General features: G+C 34.6%; 2 protein-coding genes across 10 annotated transcripts in view; both read left to right on the forward strand.

Annotated features, from left to right (window-relative positions):
• Positions 1 to 3,372, forward strand: part of LOC110033962 (probable protein S-acyltransferase 16) — a 19,645-nt gene extending 16,273 nt beyond the window's left edge. For all 4 annotated transcript variants that reach the window (XM_020738146.1, XM_020738149.1, XM_020738147.1 and 1 more), the window contains one exon: positions 3,008 to 3,372. In XM_020738146.1, coding sequence (XP_020593805.1) covers positions 3,008 to 3,118 — 111 coding nt within the window. In that variant the 3' untranslated portion in view covers positions 3,119 to 3,372. The remainder of the gene's footprint in view (positions 1 to 3,007) is intronic.
• Positions 3,373 to 4,034: 662 nt separating this feature from the next.
• Positions 4,035 to 22,685, forward strand: LOC110033967 (protein FAR-RED-ELONGATED HYPOCOTYL 1-LIKE). 6 transcript variants are annotated; one of them, XR_002295003.1, is made up of 4 exons: positions 4,035 to 4,156; positions 4,242 to 4,424; positions 20,499 to 21,076; positions 22,176 to 22,685. XR_002295003.1 is itself a non-coding variant. In XM_020738156.1 (4 exons), exons 1-3 carry the CDS (start codon positions 4,131 to 4,133, stop codon positions 22,250 to 22,252), a joined length of 681 nt encoding a protein of 226 aa, XP_020593815.1. In that variant the 5' UTR covers positions 4,037 to 4,130; the 3' UTR covers positions 22,253 to 22,263; positions 22,486 to 22,685. The 6 variants fall into 6 exon arrangements, 3 of the variants coding, with proteins under 3 accessions (XP_020593816.1, XP_020593815.1, XP_020593814.1); XR_002295004.1 differs by having other exon boundaries at positions 4,292 to 4,424; XR_002295005.1 differs by having other exon boundaries at positions 4,328 to 4,424.

A 22,685-nucleotide genomic window follows, 5' to 3' on the forward strand; every position in this document is an offset into this window, starting at 1 on the left:
GTGCAGGTGTAACTCCTAGGTATCGTATCTTTTCTCCTAATGGGCTGAATATTCGCCAAGGTGGAGATTTGTTATGGTATGACTCATACAACATATAGAGACAGACACTGGATCGAAGAGAAGCAGAAGTATCTGTCCAAATCAGGAAGTTACATGGGTTGGGGGTGCGGGGGCAACGCCCCGCGGTACGGTATATGAGTAATATTGTAATTACGTATTGCACTTAAGGTTTACTCTTGGGGTTATAAATAAGCATGTTAGTAACCCTAGGAGGTATCCCTGATTTCTATATTCTTTTTTCTGAATAGTAAAATAACTCGCCGCTCTGCTCCCGAGGACCTAGGCATCTTTGCCGAACCTCGTTAAATCTTTGCGTTCTTCTGGATTTATGTCGATTCCTGTTTTTCTTCGCCCTAATTTCTCAACAGTTATAGTCGAATTTGTTGCTAGATTTCAACCATGATATTCTCCAATAAATTTGTTGGTTGTTTTCCTGGCTGCAACCAACCTATTCATTTTGAAATTGGGGAATCTACATACATACCACCCAAATCCTATTTATTTACATATGTAACGCCTAAATTTTATGTTTTACATTTATACCATCCAAATCTTTCATATCACATCATAAATGCCAACATTTAACTTCTAAAAGGTGAAATACATCTTTTCATACATGCGTAGGTGTTAGATATGTAAATATTTAGGAATTGAGTGGTATATATGTAAATCTTCCTTTGAAACTTTATTTGCTACTAGCAGTGCAAACAGACGAGAAGAGAAGTGTGGCTTTTATGATTTCCTTGTGATCTCTTCTCGCATTTATGAGATCAGCTGTTCCTTAAGTTGCGGAGCTTAGCGTCTAAGTTGTGTCGGGCTGCCGGGGGGAGAACTGTTGCAGTTTCACAGCGAAGGAGTTGGTGTTTCTAGTGGGTATGGGTGGCGTCCAGTTTGTGTCAATGAGCTTGTCCATTCTATAGCAAGTTAGCAACTTCTAGTGGCTGACTAATGCTATAGAAGTTGGTAGGCTTTGTTTAGTGTTGCTGAGGTTGTCCGGTGTTGGAAAGATTTGCGGCAACTATGTAGAGAATGTTATAATATATAAAAGAATGGATATAGAAATAGAATAAAATAGAATGGAAATTGGAGGGGGGAAGATCTTGGAAAGGGCTTCTTTCATTCATAACAAAATGGGAAAGTTGTCAAAATAGTCCCCTGACTTTGTGCAAGAGTCATTTTAGTCGCAGAGTATATACAAATGTCAATTTATCCCCCCATATTCTTTTAACAACGTCTCAAATAGTCCTTGGTGTCTATTTTAGTCCATATTAAAGTAGTGTAGAGACTAACTTGATACTTATATAATCTCTAAGACTAATATTACTGTCATTGCAGGGTCTCAAGTCCCAGATGCGAAAAATGGAAGGTTGCGTCATACATTCGACAACCAACATAAAATTTTTATAAAAAAATCATGATATGAATCCTTTAATCCATGATAGGGTTGGTGTAGCTCCAGTGACAAACAAGAATAGAGAGTGTCGTTATGTATGTATGTATATATATATATCCATCTGATGATCCTGTTAGGAGAGTAGATATTTTTTATTTAACTTATGTTAAGAAAGACAGAGGTAGAGACAGAGGTAGACCTAAAAAGGAAAAAGGCTTGGGCATATTATATAAAAAATAATCTTAATTTATTAGAATTAAATGAAAATAGAACACTCAGTAGAACACAATGGAGACAAGGCATTCATGTAACTGACCACACTTAGTGGGATAAATGATTGTTGTTGCTGTTGCATATATTCTAGGACTAAAATGATCTCATGTAAATCATTAGGGGAGTGGTTTGACACAATTCATAACCTAAAGAAGTCTCCGGGAAAGTATTATTGGAAGCTATTAAAACAACATAAATTGATTTGAGAGATACAAAACAAAACTTGAACAAAAACGAACAAAAAAAAACCACTAAAAACACAAGATTTAATGTGGAAAAACCCGAGAACGGGAAAAAAATTATAGAGCCGCATCACACAAAAAAATTCACTATCAAGAAAATGAGGAGAATCATATAAATTACACCACACTTGAGTCTTTCCGCAATTTGGAACACTCCAGGGCACTCCTCTTCTATCCCTTGCACAGGAGAATTTGAAATCCAACACTCACCAATCAACAAAACCGTCATAATATGTAACAAAACTGCCCAAAATCTGTTACGGGTGCTACAGTGTTTTTCTCTCCGGTTTTGAAACTAGACTGGACGTGGCTGCTCAGTCTTTCGGGCATTGGGTCGCTGCTGGTCTCAACGCCGCAAGTACTGCCTTGAGGTGCTATGTATGATTTTTTTTTTGGGAACAGTGCTACGGGGGCACGACTCCCCCGTATCTCCCAACAAACTCATCATCAAGCTTGAACAATGAAATTGAGGGCTCTGAGGTGACAATTGATTGACACATTCAGACTTCACATAATAACAAGTGTAAAGATGTAGCTTTTCATTATTGTAATAAAGTGCTTAAAAAGAGATGAGCATACTGTATAGAGAACAGAACAATGTGATGATGACAGCATTAATGGGAAGTCTCTTGTTATTGTCAATGTTGCTTATTGGTAGGTAGTTTCTCACTTATGAGTTGCTATTTTGGTTTTATATATGGGAACTAATTTAGTGTGTAAAGTTTAATGTTAGAGGATCTATAATTCATTTTTTATGAACATAGTTTTTTATTTAGATTTAATTATTGAAATCTAACTGCAATGGGGCTGAACAAGAGCCTAAGATGTCTAATAAGCATAAATCGAACTGAATAAAAACACATGATTACAATTCATAATTGAACATGAGCCAACCTCAAACAAAACAAAAAAAAGTTTGAATGAGCCGATCTCAAGCACGAATCACACTCGTCATTTACCGCCTTGGTTTATCTAAATGTTGTAATAAATTTTATTTATTTATTTGTTGATCTCCAGTTCGATCTCATATTTTTATCAGGTGCTTGGATCTAATATTCTGTGCTGGATTTGTCCCACATCAAGCCGCAGCGGTTCTGGTCTCCAGTTTCCCTCATCTTATCACAGCAGGCTTGACACCATGCCAAGATAATACTGGAGTGCCATATGAGTACTGGAGAATTTTTCATAACCAGCAGCAGGGAAACTAATTTTTCTTTTGTTTTTTTAATCCAAATTTCTCTGATTAATGAACCACAATCTTGCTTATATGATTATGTATAGTATTATTAGAGCTACATCATGGAATAGTCAGTTTGTATATGATGCTGAATAGCTCATCTTTTGAATTTCATATTCCTAACTTGTCTTTTCATATTAGCTAGTTTTTGTTTTTCATTTTTTCAACACTGGAGATTATTGTGCCATTGACATTTGTAATTCATCAGAATTTTTCGGCATTATCCTTCTTTAATAATGAGAACACCGAACCTTACTTTTGTAATTATCTGTGAAATCAGCACGATAAATTCAGTTTCTTAAAAGTTATGTGGCAGCTGGATAACGATTTTCTCAAAGTTGTAGCATTAAGAATGGTTATAGCCGCAAATAAAATAAAAAAAGAAGCCTCCCTATATATATGTATATATATATATCGTAAAAAAATTATGAAACAATTATTTTAAGAGCAGCCTAAGTTGCTTATTACATAATTACCGAGTTTTAAGAAGCGCAGGATTCGGATATCATGTTAATAGCGAATAAATCTTAAAATTGAATTCTCAAATATTGAGAATTTTTATATTATTTGGGCTTTAAAAAAAAATTTCTTTAATAAATTAAATTTGAAATTCCCTTTATATCACATCTTACAGAAATTTATAGCACTAAAATATTACAAATACAAAATATAAAATTTAAATATTATATTTAAATATTAATATATAAAAATTGCGTGGCATGCATGTAAATTTATCATACATATCCTTTGAGGGAAAAAAAGAAACAGAAATCCGCTAAGTTAAGAGAACATCCAACCGTGCATTTGTCCAGAAACACGAATCTCAAAAGCGAGTTGCCGACCTTGTCATCTTGTCTCCTTCCGCGATGCATTTACTTCGCCGCTGTAAGTCGCAGGGAGACATGCATGGTTCGAGTCGGCGACGATGGGAACTCCTCCTCCGAGCGCCAGGTAATCACTAGGCGCCCTTTGTTTTTGAGATGGGATCGCTTCGTATGTTAGTTCTTTCTTTGCAGTTGAAATTCGTTTCCTGTAGTCAGATCAAGCTTTTAGGAGTGAGCCTCGCTATGCTATATGTACTTCCAGATTGTGGTGATTTTCTACTTTGTTAGTGTGTATTAGGGCTTTGATGATGGTTTTGTGAGGAATTTTATCAGTTCAGATTCTATTATATTGGAATCACGGGGTGGATCATCCTTGGGAAATATGAATTTGGAAGGTAAGTAGTTGTTCTCAATCCAGATATTTTGATTGGAACTGCCCTTTGGCTGCAATATTTTGCTAATATTTATCCTGTATTTAGGATGGATCTTTTCAAACAGTTTTTTCAGCTGCATAAATCCCGATCTTTTATTAAATTCATTTTTCTTCATGTTTTGGGCTAAATCCTCGATTTACCGAATCCCGCGGTAGTGTGATTAAAAATAATTACTCGAGCTTTTTCTTATTTCTCCTTTTCTTCTTCTTCATTTAAATCTCAAAATTTTAAGTATTTGCAAGATAGTTTACTATGATTTAACAAGTTTAACCTTTATCTTGCAAATAGTTTTCAGGATTTAGTTCCTCAGGAATTTGGTAAATATGGATTCACGAAATTTACTAAAACTTTTCTGAATTAAATCTTAATTGTAACTAACATTCCCGTGTACTGTTGCTTACGAAGAAGATGCAAAACAGAGTGATTTGGTTTGGATTCCAACTTTTAGATCTTATTGGTTTACTAGTTCATTGTAGGCAGGACTGCGCAATTTGTTTCAATCCACATGTTTGAAATTGGTTCGATCTGAGTTCTGAAAGTGAATTTTCTTTGATTTTTATTAACTCACTTATTATGAACTTGGTTAAAATGTTAACGTGAATTGGATAGAGTTTTACTTATACCTTTTTGAGCTGTTTGGTGCCCCTTTTTTGGGAAGGATTTAATCATGAATTTAAGGGGCTTAGCCTCACTATGTTGATACGGTCCCATTTCAGCTCCTGTTATTATTCAAATTCAGGATTTGTTAATTCTCACCATTCACAATATTTATTGGAATTAAGGATCATTCCTGTCAAAAATCTTACATTCTAAAATAAACAGACAGACATTTTATCAGGATTCAACACAATTTAATAGTAGTCATGCAAAATAAATTTATCTGGTTTTACTCCTCTTAAGGTTTACTAAATTTGGATTTTCATGATTTACTAAATCTTGCTTGTAGCTAAGCCACTTCATCTCATTTTAATTATAAGCAGTGCTCTAAATTTTTTTTTTGTTTTAATTTTATGTTATTTTATTTGAAAAGTAAAAATTAAGGTGTTTTCAAAGTCCTTCAAATTTTTTTCAATTCTAATTTTGCCAAAATACATGCATTGAAACAAACTAATGCCACTTTGACTGGCCTAAATGGCTTGCTACATGGACAAACTTTCTGAATTGGTCTTAACTTTTGATGAATGGGGCAAAGATATTATAGATAGTCTAGTTTTTTTTTCCTTCAATTTTTAATTATAGACAGTCTAGCTTATTAGCCCATCCGACGACACCTTTAACTGGCTTAATTGTATACTCATGAACTCACTCCATATTTCAATTAAAACAGAAGGGGCTTCTAATTATACTTTCTTAACAATAAAGCATACAACTAAGATTCTTTCAAAGGATTGTTAACATCTTAAGATAGAAAATGGAAGAATAGAAAATTGAATATTCAACCACTGCACCTACCCAATCTGAGTGAAGATTATGCATGAGAGATTTTGATGCTTGTGGATTTATTTATGTTATTTGACTGGCTGATATGCTAAACATTTAGATAACTCAGAATTGCTTCTTTTCCTACAATTGGCCTGAAAAAATTTTCCCTCCAGTAAGCTTCTTAAGTAAATTTCAATGAGTTTTCCACTAAAAAACATGATATGGTCTCGTATGTTTTTGGGAAGTTTTGAAAGGATTTAATTTGAATGTGCATCGTGATTTGATTTGGATTTGTATATTCATAAATTTTGTTTTTGCAAGGAGTGGAGATATTTGGTCTTCTTATTAAATACAAATGATATAACCTATTTTGTAGACAAGCTTGTCGATGACATTTTGTATAAATCTTACTTTTTAAATAAGGATATGTTGGATTTATTTTTGGACATGTTAATAACTTGATATCCAAATGTTTATGTTGGACATTAGTGCTATTCCATCACTCTTTCTTTTTCATGATGAATCTCTACCAGGTAGCATTGGCTTACAATAGACATCGTTTTCAAGCCTTTTTGGATAATGGAACATGTGGGTATTTTACTTGGGAAAATGAGTTCTTTATCAACCATAATCGAAGGGTTATTTGATTATGAAACAAAATACAGGGTCCCAAAAGTCTTTTTGTCCACACGTGATCCAACTTTTTTATGTTTAACGCCTTATGGTATTTCTTTGTTACTACCTACGGGGTTAGGCTGAGAAATTTTGATGTGCTAATAAGTCTTGGATGTTTTTTTTGGTTGTACTCTATGAGTCTTTTCTCTTGTAAGATATAACGTTGTATGTTTGGTAGCAACTATTAAAATTGAAATAGTAAACGTTCTTTTGTATACAATTTTCTGGTATTCTATTCCAAGAGAAAATTTCTTTATTTATTGACTGTTTCTATTTTGGATTATATTTTCTATATGTTTTTAATGTTTTGATAGCTTCATCCCCTCCTTGGACAAGAGACTTTGGTCCGGGTTGTTACAATTTATGGAGACAAAGTAGGGAGCTGGCTCCAGCCGGAGCACAGACGCCAGTTATGTGCGTGGCTTACTGTGTAGTCGGCGCTTAGGCGCCGACTTTGGGCGCATATGCGCCCGCATCCAGAGAGACCGGCGCCTATGCGCAGGTTTATTGGCGCCCATTATTGGTCGCCGACTTGACGACTGAGCGCCCAGGGCAGTTTTCTTTTTAGATTTTCTTTTAATCCCGATTTTGAGCATTTTTTAATTGCGCTTTGAGTTTCTTTCTTCTGAATTCTTCGACGAGCATCCCAGTGAAGGTGAGGCTTGTCGAGGAGGTGGATTTCAATGATTCAATATCATTTTATGTTGGATCAGAGAGGGAAGATTGTGAAGTGTATCCTGTAAGTTTTCTTTGTGTGTGGAGAGAAAACTTGTGAGTTTTTTGTAAAATTTTTTGAATTTTATAGTGAAAGTTTTTGATGGTACGACTCCATGATTTTTTCCTGTTCTCAAGTTTTTTCACATAAATTTATGTGTACTTTTCTGATTGCTTTGATGTACTTTTGCTTCAATTTGTGTTCCAATTTTTTTATCGACCTATGCCCCAATAAATTTGCAAAATTTCTATCAAACTGGTATCAGAGAGGGGTTCGATTCGAGTGAGAGCAATGACTGAAGAAGCAGGGTTAGAAGAAGCAGAGTTAAAAGTAGAGAAGTTCAATGGGACGAACTTTGCTTTTTGGAAGATTCAGGTGGAAGATTTGTTGTATCAGAAAAAATTATATTTGCCACTTCAAAGAATCACAAGGAAGCCTTAATTCATGCCTATAGAGGAATGAGAAGTGTTAGATCGAACGACACTGAGTTTGATTAGGTTATCACTTTCATCATTTGTTACATTCAATATTGTTAATGAGAAAATTATGGTGGATCTCATGGCAGCATTGACTAAGATGTACAAAAAATTTGCTGCTTCTAATAAGATTTTTCTGATGAAAAAATTATTTAACATGAAGATAGTAGAAGATAGTTCAGTGATAGAACTTCTTCATAACTTTAATACTGTGACGAGCCAATTGTGTTATGTGAAGATCATGTTTGACGATACTATGTTCATTACCAGACAACTGGGATGACTTGGTAACGACGATGAGTAATTCTTCATGGGCTTCGAAGTTGAACTTTGATGACATCATGTGTTTGATTCTGAATGAAGAAGTTTGTGGAAAAGTTACGAATGGTGAATCTTCAAGTTTTAGTTGAACGGTGATAATAGTGGAAGGAATCCGAGCAGGAATACAAAACCCAAGTCAAGCGAAGGAGAATGTTGGAACTGCAGTAGGAAGGGCATTTCAAGAAGGACTGCAAAGCTCCAAAGAAAGCTGGTAATGGAGGACAAGAAAGTAGTTACTCTATTAATGTCTCAAGTGGTGAAATCTAAAGTGACTCCGTGGTGTTATCCCTAATCAATACTGAATTCTGGATGGTGGATTTAGGTGCTTTTTTCATGCTTGCCTCAATAAATATGTATTTAAAAATTACACTCAGAGTGATTTAAACAATACCTGTAATATAGTATGAAAGGGTGATGCTGATATCAAGTTGTCAAATGGAACAGTCTGGAAGCTTGCTTAAGTTAGATATGTTCCAAGTTTGAAGAGAAATCTCATTTCTGTGAGCTAGTTGACAAAGTTAGGACTTGTGACTATTTTCACAGGTAGAAGGTGGTCAGGGGGCATTAGTGATGACTCGGGGCAACATTGAAGACACTCTTTATTTGATCAATGAAATGGTTGATTTCATTGATGTGGTTGGAACTAGGGTGGATGTAGTTTTATGGCACTATAGACTTGGCCATATGAACGAGAAATGTATAAAGTTCCTACTTTTAAAGAATAAGCTTTAGGGTTTGAAGTCAATTGATCTGAATTTCTGTGAAGACTGTATATATGACAAACAAATGAATATTTCTTCTCCTATAGTAGGTCAATGGTGAAATCAAAGAAACTGGAGTTAGTGCATATTGATGTATGGAATCCTAATTCAGTTCATTCCATTGAAGGTTCTCACTATTTTGTACGGTTTTTGACGATCACATGAGAAAAGTGTGAATTTAGTACTTAAAACAAAAATATGATGTATTTGAAATTTTTAAGAAGTGGAAAACAATGGTAGAAAATGAGACAAACTTGAAGCTGAAGTTTCTCAGATCAAATAATGAAAGTGAGCATCGTGATCAGAAGTTCAGGAATTTCTATGCTATAGAGGAGGTCAAACATGAGTTCACTGTCCCAAGAACACTGCAGCAGAATGGTGTGGTTGAGCTCATGAACAAAACAATCATGAAGCGTGTCAGGAGCATAAAGTTGCATGTAGACTTGCCAAAACAGTTCTGGGCTGAAGCAATCAACACTGCAGTTTATCTGATTAACCGTTGTCCATTAGTACCTTAGGAGGAGGGCTTACCCGAAGAAGCCTGGAGTGACAAAAATGTATGTCTATTTCATTTTAGAGTATTTGGTTGTTCTGCATATGTGCATGTTGATGCAGACTCTATGAGTAAGCTCGACTCAAAATCTATCAAGTGCACCTTCATTGGATGTCTCAGATGAATTTAGCTCTAAGTTATGGGATTACAAGAATGAAAATTAATCAGGAGCAGGAACGATACATTCAACAAAATGGAGATGTACAAAGACAGGGTCAAAATTCTGGATATTTCGTCAGCTACATCTGAAGAATCCAAATACGTGGAGATAGATTGTACTAGCGATCAGGAAAATGGAGAAAGAAGTAGTGCTTAATCAGAAGGAGCACTAGAAGTTCCTTAGTCATCTGCTACAGAAGTCAAAAGATCCAACATAATGAAACAACTCATACGAAGGTATTCTTCTTCTTTACATTATTTGTTACTAACTGATAGTATTGAACTAAAGTGCTTTGACGATGCCACTCAAGTTGAAGTTTCATGGGAGTGAGAGCTTCCATGAATTAAAAAAAAATGTAACTTTTGGAGTCAAATTAGACTGTGATTTGACGGTACTACTAAATCACAAAAGAGCATTGAACAACAAGTGCTTTTATAGGTTGAAAGAAGTGTTAGATGGTAACAAACACTATAAGGCAATACTTGTTCTGAAGGGCTGTCAGTGAAGGGAAGGAGTGAATTACTCATAGATCTTCTCCCCAGTGGTGAAGATGACTATTGTCAGGGTTGTGCTGAGTTTGATAAAGGTGGAAGATCTACATCTGGAGAAGATCTACTGTCAGGGTTGAGCAGATGGATCTGTACCTGGTGCAACCACAAGGTTATAAGGTTCCAAGCAAGGAAGGTGTGGTCTGCAGATTGAAGAAAAACCTCTATGGCTTGAAATAGTCCCGAGACAGTAGTACAAAAGGTTTGACAGGTTCATGTTAGACAATGTGTTCATGAAGTGCCAGACATATCACCGTTGCTTCATCAAACATTTCGGTAACCGTTATATTTTGCTTCTTTTTTATGTGGATGGCATGCTGATTGTGGGGTCAGATATGGAGAAAATCAGAGACTTAGAGAAACATTTATCAAGTGAGTTCAGGATGAAGGATTTAGGTCCAACCAATATAATCAGAAGTGAAAAAAGTGCAGGAACACTAAAGTTGTCTCAGACAGAGGTTTAACATGAGTGAGGCGAAACCAGTTAACACTCCCTTAGGTAGCCACTTCAAACTATCTAAGGGGCTATCACCTAACTTTGAAGCAGAGCAAGCACAGGAGGGAACTCTATATGCTTCAGCAATTTGAAGTTTGATGTATGCAATGATTTGTACTAGACTAGATATTACTTATGCACTGGGAGTGATCAACAAGTATATGGACATTCTAGACAGACATCATTGGGAGGTGATAAAGTGGACTATTAGGTATTTGAGGGACTAGTCAATATGACACTTTGCTATGAAATTGCAGGGATAAATTTACAGGGTTTTGTAGATTCAGATATGGCAGGAGATGTTGACAGTAGAAGAAGTACGACAGGATATATCTTCACATTGGGAACACAACGGTGAGTTAGGTTTACAAGTTGTAGAAGATTGTTGTATTTTCAACTACGGAGACCGAATATGTTTCTATCACCGATGCTAGCAAGAAGATGATTTGGCTAGAGAACTTCATGACAGAATTGGACAAGGAGTAGGGAATTAGAAAACTCTACAGTGACAATATGGGTGCGATTCATCTTACTAAGAATGCTGTTTTTCATGTCAGGACGAAACATATTCAGCTGAGGTATCATGTCATTCGATCTTTCTAGAAGATGGGCAGTTATTTCTCGTAAAGATGAATACAACTGAATATCTTGCAGATATGTTGACAGTAGTGGTGACTGTTGAGAAATTGAAGCTGCGTTTGACTTCAGTTGAGTTTCATGAAGGATGAGACTGATGGTGAGCCAGACCATGGTACGTGACTATGAATGCGATTTAGATGGAGGTGCAGGTACATATGACTGGTGCTCAGTGCTTTTGTCTCCAAGTGGGAGATTGTTACGATGTATGGAGACAAAGCAGTGCTCAGTGTGTCGGTCTATTAGTGCCCAGACACCCATTATTGGGCGCCGAACAGAGGGTTGGCTCATAGGCGCCCAAGTCTGGGCGCCTAAGCGCCCGGGGCAGTTTTCTTTCAGGATTTTTTTTTAATTCCGATTTTGAGCAATTCTTAATGGCGCTTTGAGTTTCTTTCTTCTAAATTGTTCAACAACCATCCCGGTGAATGTGAGGAGTGTCGAGGAGATGTACTTTAGTGATTCAACGTGATTTTGCGTCGGATTGGAGAGGGAAGATTGTAGAGCGAGTCCTATAAGTTTTGTTTGTGTTTGAAGAGAAAACTTCTGTGAGTTATTTGTAAAACCTTCTGAATTTCATAGTGAAAATTTCTAATGGTATGGCTCCGTGGTTTTTTCCCTTTCTTGGTTTTTTTCACATAAATTCTCGTGTGTTTTTATGGTTGCTTTAATTTTGCTTATGTTTCAATTTTTGTTCCGGCTTTTTTATCGGATTGGTGTGATCCCATTATTCTACCGTGTGATTTAGTTTTTAATTGATTCTAAGCACTAGTAAAGTTGGGGATTTTATATCACGGACATTGTAGAGATGCCTATATCGAAGATGGTTTGGGGTGAAATTAGGAGTATTGAGTGGATGGCTTGCAGCACACACGTAATAAGCTACTTAGGGCTATGCTTGCAGAAAGGCATTTCTCAGGACGCTAGAAGGCAGCGGGGTTGAGCATCAGACACTTTCTTGAGAGATTTAATGTAGCCTACACAACAGTGAGGAGCGTTGTAGAGAAGATAAAATCCTTCATGAAAGAAGCCACTGAATCACCATTGACTTCAAATGAAGGAGCTTCTGTTTGCCAACGAGAGATTTTTGTAGTTGGTGGATGATATAGACTTGATTCTACCTTAGCTAATGAAATCTAAGGCCAAGCTTTAAAAGCTTTTCAGGAGATGGAAGATCTTGACTAAATCAATCCTTAGAGAGGAGAGGAGGAAGGTCTTCGAGTTGAGCTCGAGTTAATTATGCGAAGGTTGAAACATCTTGAAGATCAATCCTAAAATGGTTTGAAGGCTTTCGAGGAAAGATATAGTCCTTGCACTTAGACTTTGAGAATAATAGATTGCTATAGGCCTGAACAATTGAACTTAAGAATATCTTAGTAGAGTTCAATAATGTATGATGAGTACACTAGATACTTGTGGGTATATAGATGATGGCTATAAGCTTTTGAAAGGTATTTATAAGGGAGGGTACTATGAGCACAATGCTTTCGAGGAGTATCCTTTGATTATTATATTTAAAACGTTTATGAATAAATGTACTCATTGCCATGTGTTAATGCTTCAAGTAAGAAGTTTATATATTTATATATATCACACATCATTTTGAGGCAAATATGGTATTCAAATATTCTCTTTCTACATAATGATAGATTATTTGTGATAAAATTTGTAGTCATATGACAAATGCCTTTGAATCATCTCTTTCTCCCTTTGCCTCGTGTCTACTTCACCCAAACCTTGGTCTATAACCTCACACACTTTGTTTTGTGAGGATATTACTCTTTGTTCTTTCGTTCTAGCAAGAGTAGTTAGAGCTCGAGTTTTGGCATAAGTTGGATAAGGGCTGCTGTGCTTGGGCCTAGGAGACAACCAAGTAGACTAATGCCTTAGTTGTAGGGAGCTTTGTTTTTCAACATAGAACTTTAAGAATGCACCTTAGTGTTTGACAACATTTTTTTCCCTTAAGGGGGTACATGAATACTTGGTACAAAAGGTATTAGAGAATAAAGATTTAACTAGCATAAAATGGAGAAAAATGAAATGTTAATTTCTCAATTAAAGGATGTTTCAATCTTGAGATATTACAGTCAACCAAGATGACGAGACATTCTTGTTAAATATTGTTAGAATAATTTTTACTGAGAGAATAAGCTAATATTATAAGATGTTGGGTCAAATTTATAGTTGAGAGAATTGCATACAAGATTTTTTTTTCTAATAACCTTCAAAGAGTAAGTTAATCAAAAGTCCGACAAGTTGATTTTGAAAGACAAAAAAAAATTAGAAAACAGTTGGTTGACAAAGGTTCTTTTGGCTCCTTAAAGTCTTGATGTTCTGGCTCTTGGATGATTAGGGATCTTGAACACTCTCATCTCTCTCTCTAACTACTTGTATGAAATCAATTATTAATTAGTCTGTTTAAGGATAATAAATTTTTAAATTGTTTGGAGATTTTTAGTATAAGTTCCCCCTGCAAGTCAAACAACATGTAAGCTCTTTTTTTTTTTTTTTTTTTTCTATTGGAGAGTTTTTCAACATTTCTTATTTTCTTGTGAATTTTGTCCTTTATAGGATGAGTTTCATGCATTGAAGTCCTCATGTTTGTATTCATTCTAAATAAATTGAGTGCCTTTATTTTTAACGGTATTAGGGGTGTAAACGAACCGAACACGAACGAACGTTGCTCGTGTTCATGTTTGGTTCATTTGACATATAACTTATTTGAAATAGGCTCGTGTTCGAAATTGTTCGTGAAGGGTTTGTTCGTGTTTGGCTCAATTTGTTTGCAATTAGTTTGAATTATTCGAATCGTTCGAATTGTTCAAAATGTTTGAAATGTTCGAAATATTCGAAAATTTTGAAATTTGTTTCTATTTTTCAATTTGACAGTAATAAAAAAATGGGAATTTACATACACACCACTAATATTCTTATGTTTTTACATAATTTTGACAGTTAGACCATTGAAACCTTTCATATCACATAAAAAATGCCACCATTTTAACTTTTAAAAATTGAAATACATCTGCATAAAATATTTAAGATTTAAGTGGTATGTATGCAAATCTTCCTAAGAAAATCTCTAGTTGATCTAGAATAGTCAAAATTAAATGAATACAATTTTCCAAAATCAACCCACCACCCCTTATTTCTCCCACATTAAATCTTACTTGTGGTTCTCAGACACTACTGCATTACTGAAAGCTATTGCCATAATAATTAGAAATATAAGTTTACTAAAAGAAAATAATAAGTTACTTCAAGAAAAAAAATAGAGCACAAGACTACAAGAGAGTTTCAGGAACGACTAAAAATTGTTAATTTACTCCTCATATTAACACTTAAGTAGATATCACTATATACATAGAAAGAGATCTTAAATTATAACTGAAGCCGAACACAATCAGAGCTCAGCCTTCATGTTAATTGTTGCTGATCGCCCTGCTGTAAAGCATGAAAAATTAGATTTTTTTTTCTTCATTTATGTCCATTATATCATGAAAGTTTCGAGAGGTAAATCCACTTTCTTGGTTCCGCACTGGGCTCATCTGAACAATACTATGAAGATCATCATCCCATAGATTTCTAAGCTGAAAAAATCAAAAATCAAAATTCATCAAATATTCAAGGGTCACATCAGATGCATCATATTGTCGTAAATTCAATACCTGAGAAGAAGAAGCTCCAAGAACATTAATGGAAGTTGGCTGCTAGTATGAACTTTCATAAAAATTATAATTGAGCTGGCTCAAAGAGCTCTGAGTCTACATGCCTTTGGCCACGCCTTTCGACTGGAAAATTCATGGAAATGTAGAAGCTAAATTGCTGAAGGCGTAAACCGAGCTTGGCAAAGAAGCATTTGTTTGGCTCTTAAGAGGCTGACAAACGAAAAAAAGGTTTAAAAAGCATGATGTTTGATATCAGCTTTGTGCTCATGGTGGTTTAATTGCTACCTCCTTTGCGACAAGGTTGACCAAATTACAATCTAGCCGGGGATTCATTGTGGCTAACTTCATCGAAAGAAACTGTAAGCAAGAAAATTGAAATAGATATTATCATCTAAAAGTAATGTAACAAGGAAAACTTTACATAAAATTTTGCTTTTTTGTTGCAATTGTCTACCTCAACCTGACGTTGTAATGACTGCACATAATTTACATCAAGCATGAGTGCTTTACCAGTTATCGGTTATGTAACAGTCCAACCAAAAATATATTTGAGTTACTACACTAGTATTTGTTAAAATACTAAATTTTGAAAAGATTTTATTATACCTTGTTGCAACCTGGAACAAGATCTTGAAGCACTTTCATTCTTTGGCTTATTTTCTCTCTTATAACCTACAGAAAGTTATGAATACTGACAAATAAACAATAGTTATTTGGATATCACAAAAGATGTTAACTATTAATTTTAGAACAAAAGAAACATAAAAGTAACGCCCAAATCACCCAATTCCTATGTATTTACATATCTAACACATGGAATAGGGAAATTTACATACATACCACACAACTCTTGCGTATTTACAGACCAAACACCTATAACCTTCCAGGCATTTACATACATAGCACAAAATTCTCATGTATTTATAAATCTCACACCTAAACTTTCACATTTACATGCGACATTCAAATCATTGATATCACATCAAATATAGCACTAGAAGCACTGTTTAAAAGTGAAATATTTGTTTTCATGCATAAGTTTAAAACATCAAAGTGCTCTGTGTAAATATCGAAGTGTATGAAAGAGATGTAAATGCATAAGAATGCATCTGGTTACCAAAGTCTAGTTGTTTGATATGTAATACATAGGAATTGGGTGGTATGTATGTAAATGCCCCTAAAATCTATTGCATCTGGTTACCAAACATATGAACACAAGTAATCAAATGAATATACATATTTTATTAAATAAAATAAGCAGTTATACATGTGAATATGAAAGGTGTTAGATATGTACATATAGAAAATTTTTATGGCATGAAGGTAAATTTCCCCAAAAGTAATTATATACTAGGAAAAATTCAAATGAAACAATCTATATAAAAATGTTCACACATGCATAATGAAAGATTGAATCACTATCTTGTATTGCAAGCTAAAAACACTAAAATATATGTACATAAATAGCTTTTACATACCACCTAATAAAAATAGATTTATGAGCGACAGTCCACTAAGCCGATTTATGGGTGCATCAGCCAACTATGACTTAGGTGTATGTATAAACAATGCTCCTAGTAAAGATCTTCAAGAATAAAAATAGGGCCTGAAATCTGAGATGCATCTGCTAGTAAAGATCTTCAAGACTAAAAGAAAAAAAAATAAAATGAACCTTATTTTTTACCACTTGGCTCTCTTTTTTGAGAACAAACACAAACAACAAACCCTAAGCTCCCGACAAGAGAAAGGGTTTTGCGATTTGGAGAGAAGAAGAAGAGCAGCTCTCAACGAGAGAAAGGGTTTCGCTATTTTGAGGGAAGAAGGAGAGCCGACCGGCTTTCAAGAGGGGAAGGGGACGAAGAACTGCAGAAGACGTGCACGATTTTGAGAGATCAAGAAGAGCCGACCGCAAGAGGGGAAGGGGAGGCCGATCAGAAGTTCCGAACAACCGAAGACGGGGTGACGGGGTTAGGGCTTAGGGTTCTTACGTTTTCATATATATATATATATATAATATACATAGTAAATTATATTAATTATATAACTTATATTATATAAATATATAATTTCTATTTTCCTAATATAATATATTAATATATTATTAATAATAATTTATAAAATTTAATTTTTTAAAAATATGATAAATTTTTAGAGTATATTATTATTTTTAAAATATCATAAATTTATATATATAATTATTTTAAATTATTTTATATTTCGAACAATAACGATTAGAACACAATTGAACAAACGAACGCATCACTGTTTGTGTTTGGTTCATTTAACAAATCGAATGAAAAAGGTTGTTCGTGTTCGTCTCGTTTGCTTATTGAACGCACCGAACACGAACTGTTCACGAACAACGAGCTTTTTTGACAGCTCTAAACGGTATCAAGACTTTCTCGATTGCTTGATTTCTAGCTTTTTTAAGTAGGTCATAATTTTATATTTGTATTTCTTTTATTTCGAATCCATTTTGGGACTTTTTGAAGAGCAATGAAAGTGTTTCTCTAGTGTGAGAAATTGAGTGACATATCTTAGTGGAGTCCTTGTTACAACCTTGTAAAGATAGACTTATAAAATGGAGGGTAGCTCGCTCGCTTCCTTTTAGAGATTTTCCTCGAGCAAGTTGATGATGAGCTTGTAGGTTACTTCTTTTACCCATTTATTTGTAGGCTAATGTGTAGATGAGACTCTATGGTTGATGCTATTATTGGCACAACAAAAATTAGTTTTTTTTTTCCCTAATAATTTGAGCACGTTGTTTGTAATGATGGCAACTGGCAGGTAAAACCATAAAGATTTTGTTCCATTGAAAGTTGATGACCGACTCTATTGTTGGAAAAGTAGCACCACTACTTTGACCTATTTCATGAGATAATCCACCACAAAGGATTAGTTGGCATTTGCTAAGTTACCATGGGAAAATGGTTTAAAGTCCATTTCACATAGAGTGAATCTCTGATGAGAAATGATATGTTACAATGGTAGGCTTTTAACCGGTGGACTATTTTGCCCTGCATATGTGAACTTTATTATCATTTTTTGAATTCTCGAACATTGCTTTTTATGGTTCACCATTATTTGTCTTGCCTAATTATTCTTCTTACTATGCTTTCATAATATATTGGCTCGAACACTCTCCTGAATGCACTTCTTCTTTCACTTTCAAAGTTTACCCTGACTCAAAACATCTCAGATTGATCCTTGACTAAACATTATTCTACGGATCTCCACTTGTGTTAAATATTTTGCCGCATTTTACCTGATACACATGTTTCATTTTTGTTCTTTGACATGACTCCTTTCAAATGATCATTGATCATTGGTGTGAACTAGAAATATGCTTGGCAATGAATGGCCTCAATAAGGTGGCATGAGGATTCTCATAGTTTAAAAACAGGTCAACAACTTGGTTTTCGTCTTTTGGTATGCACACAATTTAATATTTTTCTAATTTTATGATGTTATTTCTGACTCACTTGAGATATCGATAAGGGTAGTCCCAAATTCATAGTGCCTTATTTCCAGTTCGGCATGAATTGGAAGTAGCTATGTAATTTTAACTTTCTTGCTTTGACTTTGACTATGAGGCACAATCCTTGAAGCAGTGCTTCAGCACTCATTGATTATTGATGGTTTTGGAATCAAGATCTAGAGATGACAAAATTAGCAATTTTTAAGAACTTATGAAGTTAACCTTAACACCATCGTTTACCTCAGCTCCTTCATCTCGAGAATCTTCTTATGGAACAAAGAACTCCACATGATTCTAGCCAAAAGGCCAAGAAAGATATTGGAACAAAGAACTCAACTACAAATTCAACAAGGGCTTGAGTTTTTATTATAATGAGGGGCGTGCGGTGGAGTTCAAATTTACCAAATCTTAGAAGCCATTTAACGAGCCCTCATTAGAACTTGAGCTTTAATAATTCTTGATTGATGGTAATATTGGTAACAATTTTGAGCTTGTGAGATTGGAAATATGGATTTAGCCTTTGTCACTGATGTGGTGAGAGCAAAGTCAAGCTTAATTGATTGCAAGACTATTTAAGTTTGCCCCATTGACCTGCTCGCTAAAATAATGCACTATATGTTGCTTCTTCGCTTCTTCTGGAACAAGGATTGAGTTGAAAACTGTGGTATCTACTGTGAAGTATAGGACCTTTTGAAAGTATCTTTTTGCAGTTGTTATAGACAAATTTTTGTTTTTAAAAAAGTTATCATAAGATAGTATAGAGGATGTTTAGTCTCAGCAATCCTAGGATGGAGTAGATCATTGTGCCTTTATTTGCGAAAGATACAAGTCTTTTGGATAAGTGTTATTATCATTCTTGAAGTTTATGGACATTCTCTGTCGTTAGACTTTAGCATAACCATATTAGAAACCCACTCAGGGTAATGTACTTCTTGGATAAAGTGGATTTTAAACAAGTTTCCACCTTTTTCTTTAAGGGCGGCTTTGATCTTGTCAAGGAACTTCTTGCTTTATGATCAAGTAGTTAACATTTACTTTCAGATAGTGGCAAGCGACATTGACATTCATTCCAACATCTTGATAGGGTTATAGCTGTAAACACATCTTTGTTACATCGTGAAGGAGTGAGAACTTGGGAACATAAAAGATCTTAGTAAAGGGAGTTGGTTTTGAACTTCTTTTTAGTAGATCATTTTATTAAGGCAAGCTTCTCAATCACTTCTTCAAATTTTCTATTCCTGGTTGATTTACTCTCGTTGATTGAGTTTATGTAGCATTTCCTTGACTATATTTGATCTTCTAGGAGATGTGAATTTCATTGCTAGTTTTGTAAATAAGTTCCCCATTAGCTATTGGTTTTCATAGGCTTTAGCTATTTTGGGGGTCTGCTAGGTGAAAGAGATTGAAACATAAAAAGAAATCATGAAGATAATTTAATAATTAATAGAAGTACTTCTTTTCAAACATCATAATTTTCATCTTCTTATTCATTTTCTTGTGATTAAAGTAGATTTTAACTTTCAAAATTTGACTTTGGCACTTGAAAATGGAAGTTGATTTACTATATATTCAATTATTTAATAATGTAGAGGGATGGTGTATGATTTGTGTAGTCAAGTGTTTTTTTAACACATGTATTGGTGCCAGCTTTCGGTTTTTCAAGGATATCAGAAGCTGTTGTCAACATCTTCGTTTCAATCATCTCTTATGCCATAATAACTCATGTGTGAACTTTGCCTTCTATTTTATTAAAGAAGCGAAACTTTCATCAATAAAGGCGATTTCAGGCATTTTAGTTCGGATCAATATATTCCCCCTTCTTCCCACTTTCTGTGATTCCTGAATTTTATCATGTGTTGACACAGTTTGCTCTCAAATCATTGTCATTTTCTTTATTGTAATTTTGAAGGGGCATTTACGTTCATATCACCCAATTCCTATGTATTATATATCTAAAGCCTAAACATAAAAAATACCACTATTTCTACTTCTGAAAACTGGAATACACCTTTTCATGCATACATAAGATGGCATGTATACATTGAAGTTTATTTGTTAGATAATGTAAATACATAAAAATCGAGTGGTATGTATGTAAATCTTTGAATTTTGAAACAACACATCTTCAGTTTTAGTTCCAGTGAAGGTCATTCAATCAGTAGTGTTGATCTGAATAAGAAAAGAAAACTGCAAGATGAATTAGACAGCCAGGAAATCTCTTCCTCAAAGCAGCGATTTAGAGTTGGAACCTATATTTTTGGTCAAGGCTTGCAAATCCGAGGGGGTTTTTCTGAAAAGCCAATTGTTAGAGAAATACATAATGAATTTGAGCAACCCGAAGAGTCTGAGAAGGATAGCAATACTTTTACTGGAGCTTATGATAATTCAATGTCGTCAAATGAAAATTTCATTAATTCAACCATTCATCAGAACCGACATTCAGCCTCTTTGAACAGCTACAGTAATGAAGTTCTTAGAACTCATTTCTATTCCTTGGAAAGCAGAGGTATGAAGGAAGCGAACAATTTAGAAATTGCAGATTTGGAGGATACTCTTCAGTTTGATCCCGGATACGAAGTTATGGAGGATGTGCACTATGGTTTTGGATTCGATCATACCATCTCAGAAGCCATGGATGATGCCGAAACTGTGATTCTCTACTCCAATGATGTATTATTGTCTTCAGGGAGGTGGAACCTTGGAAAAGGTACAATCTCATTATCTTTAGAGATTAAAAAAATGTGTATGTCATAGATTGCGTGAATAAATTTTGTGAGTAAAATTTAAGGAAATTTACATACGTAGCATACAATTCCTATGTATAGCTCATAACTAAACTTTCATATTTACATACGAAATGCTTTGGTGCTTTAAAATTATGCATGAAAATGTGTATTTTACATTTAAAAAGTGGTAATAGTTTTTTTTTATGTGATATTAATGATTTGAGTGCTATGTGTGTAAATATGGAAGTTTAGTTATGAGATATGTAAGAATTGGGTGCCATGTATGCAAATTCTCCTATATTTTAATTGCTTCATGCTCCGAGCAAATTTTGTCATCCACGTTAAGCTAAAGTAGTCAAACGCAAATTCAATGAAGCTCATGAAATAGTCAATATCATATCAATGCTGATAGATAAATCGGCCTAAAAATTCGACATTAATAAGGATGTGATATGGGCTTTCTCAGGTATGCTCTCATTCTTTTTTGAAGGAAGGATTAAATAAATGTGTGAATCATGGGACTTTTTTTTGAAGGAAGCCTTATATATTTATATGGTACCATTCAATTCCCAAGTATTTACACGTCTAACAACTTAAACTTCAAGTTTTAGATACATGCCACTTTACCTATGCATGAAAGGTGTATTTAATTTTTTTAGAAGTTAAAATGGTGGCATTTTTGATGTGATATAAAAGGTGATATAAAAGATTTGGGTGGTGTAAATATAAAATATAAAATTTAGGTGTTAGATATGTAAATTCATAGGAATTAGGTAGTATATATTTAAATGACTCATTTTAATTGGAATTTCCTCATTTAGTTGATGAAATTGAGGTTTTACATTTTGCAAGTGCGCATGCGAGCCTGAGTATCCTCATTATCATTAGCTCTATCCTAACCATCTGGGTAATGTGCATGTGAAGTTGTAGCAATGAACTGACCAATAGGATTGGGTAGGGATTTCTCAATTAAAAAGTAAATTTATTCAAATTTCTTAAGATAAATTCATATGCATACTATGAAGCACAATAGCTTTGTATGAAACATAACCTTAAATTTTTTTTTTAAACTTGTGTTAGGTGCTCCTTTGGTGGGTGCAAGGAAGCTGACTATCGATCAGGAGTTCGAACAATACTTTTCATCTCTCTTGCTATAACAACTTATAAGGTAGCTTGACTCTCTAATCATCAAATTCCAATAAGATTGGTGCACTGCTGCGTTTGTCTGCTCGAATGTATCGAACTTTGACAGGCGTGCTGAAACATGGGGTCCCACATGTGGCGCACGCCTATCAAGGCTCGTCGGGTCAGCATAGGCATGCACATTATTTTCATGCAAAACTACTTGATTGAAATTTATCAGGGTGTCTCTCTCTCCTTTGGTGTGTAGACATTACAAAATCACCAAAGAACGATAATCCATCACAGCATATGTTAGTGAGTTTTCTGTATAGAGGTAAAGGTTAATACCACTGAATTTACACACCCAGCAGGATCATTCTGTATTGATCTTTTTTAGCTTTTTTTACATTTTGTGGATCAGAGCAAGTTTTATTTATTATTGCAATGATGGACAACTTTAGAGAAAAA

This window comes from Phalaenopsis equestris, unplaced genomic scaffold (assembly GCF_001263595.1).
Source record: "Phalaenopsis equestris unplaced genomic scaffold, ASM126359v1 Scaffold001314, whole genome shotgun sequence".
NCBI lineage: Eukaryota > Viridiplantae > Streptophyta > Magnoliopsida > Asparagales > Orchidaceae > Phalaenopsis > Phalaenopsis equestris.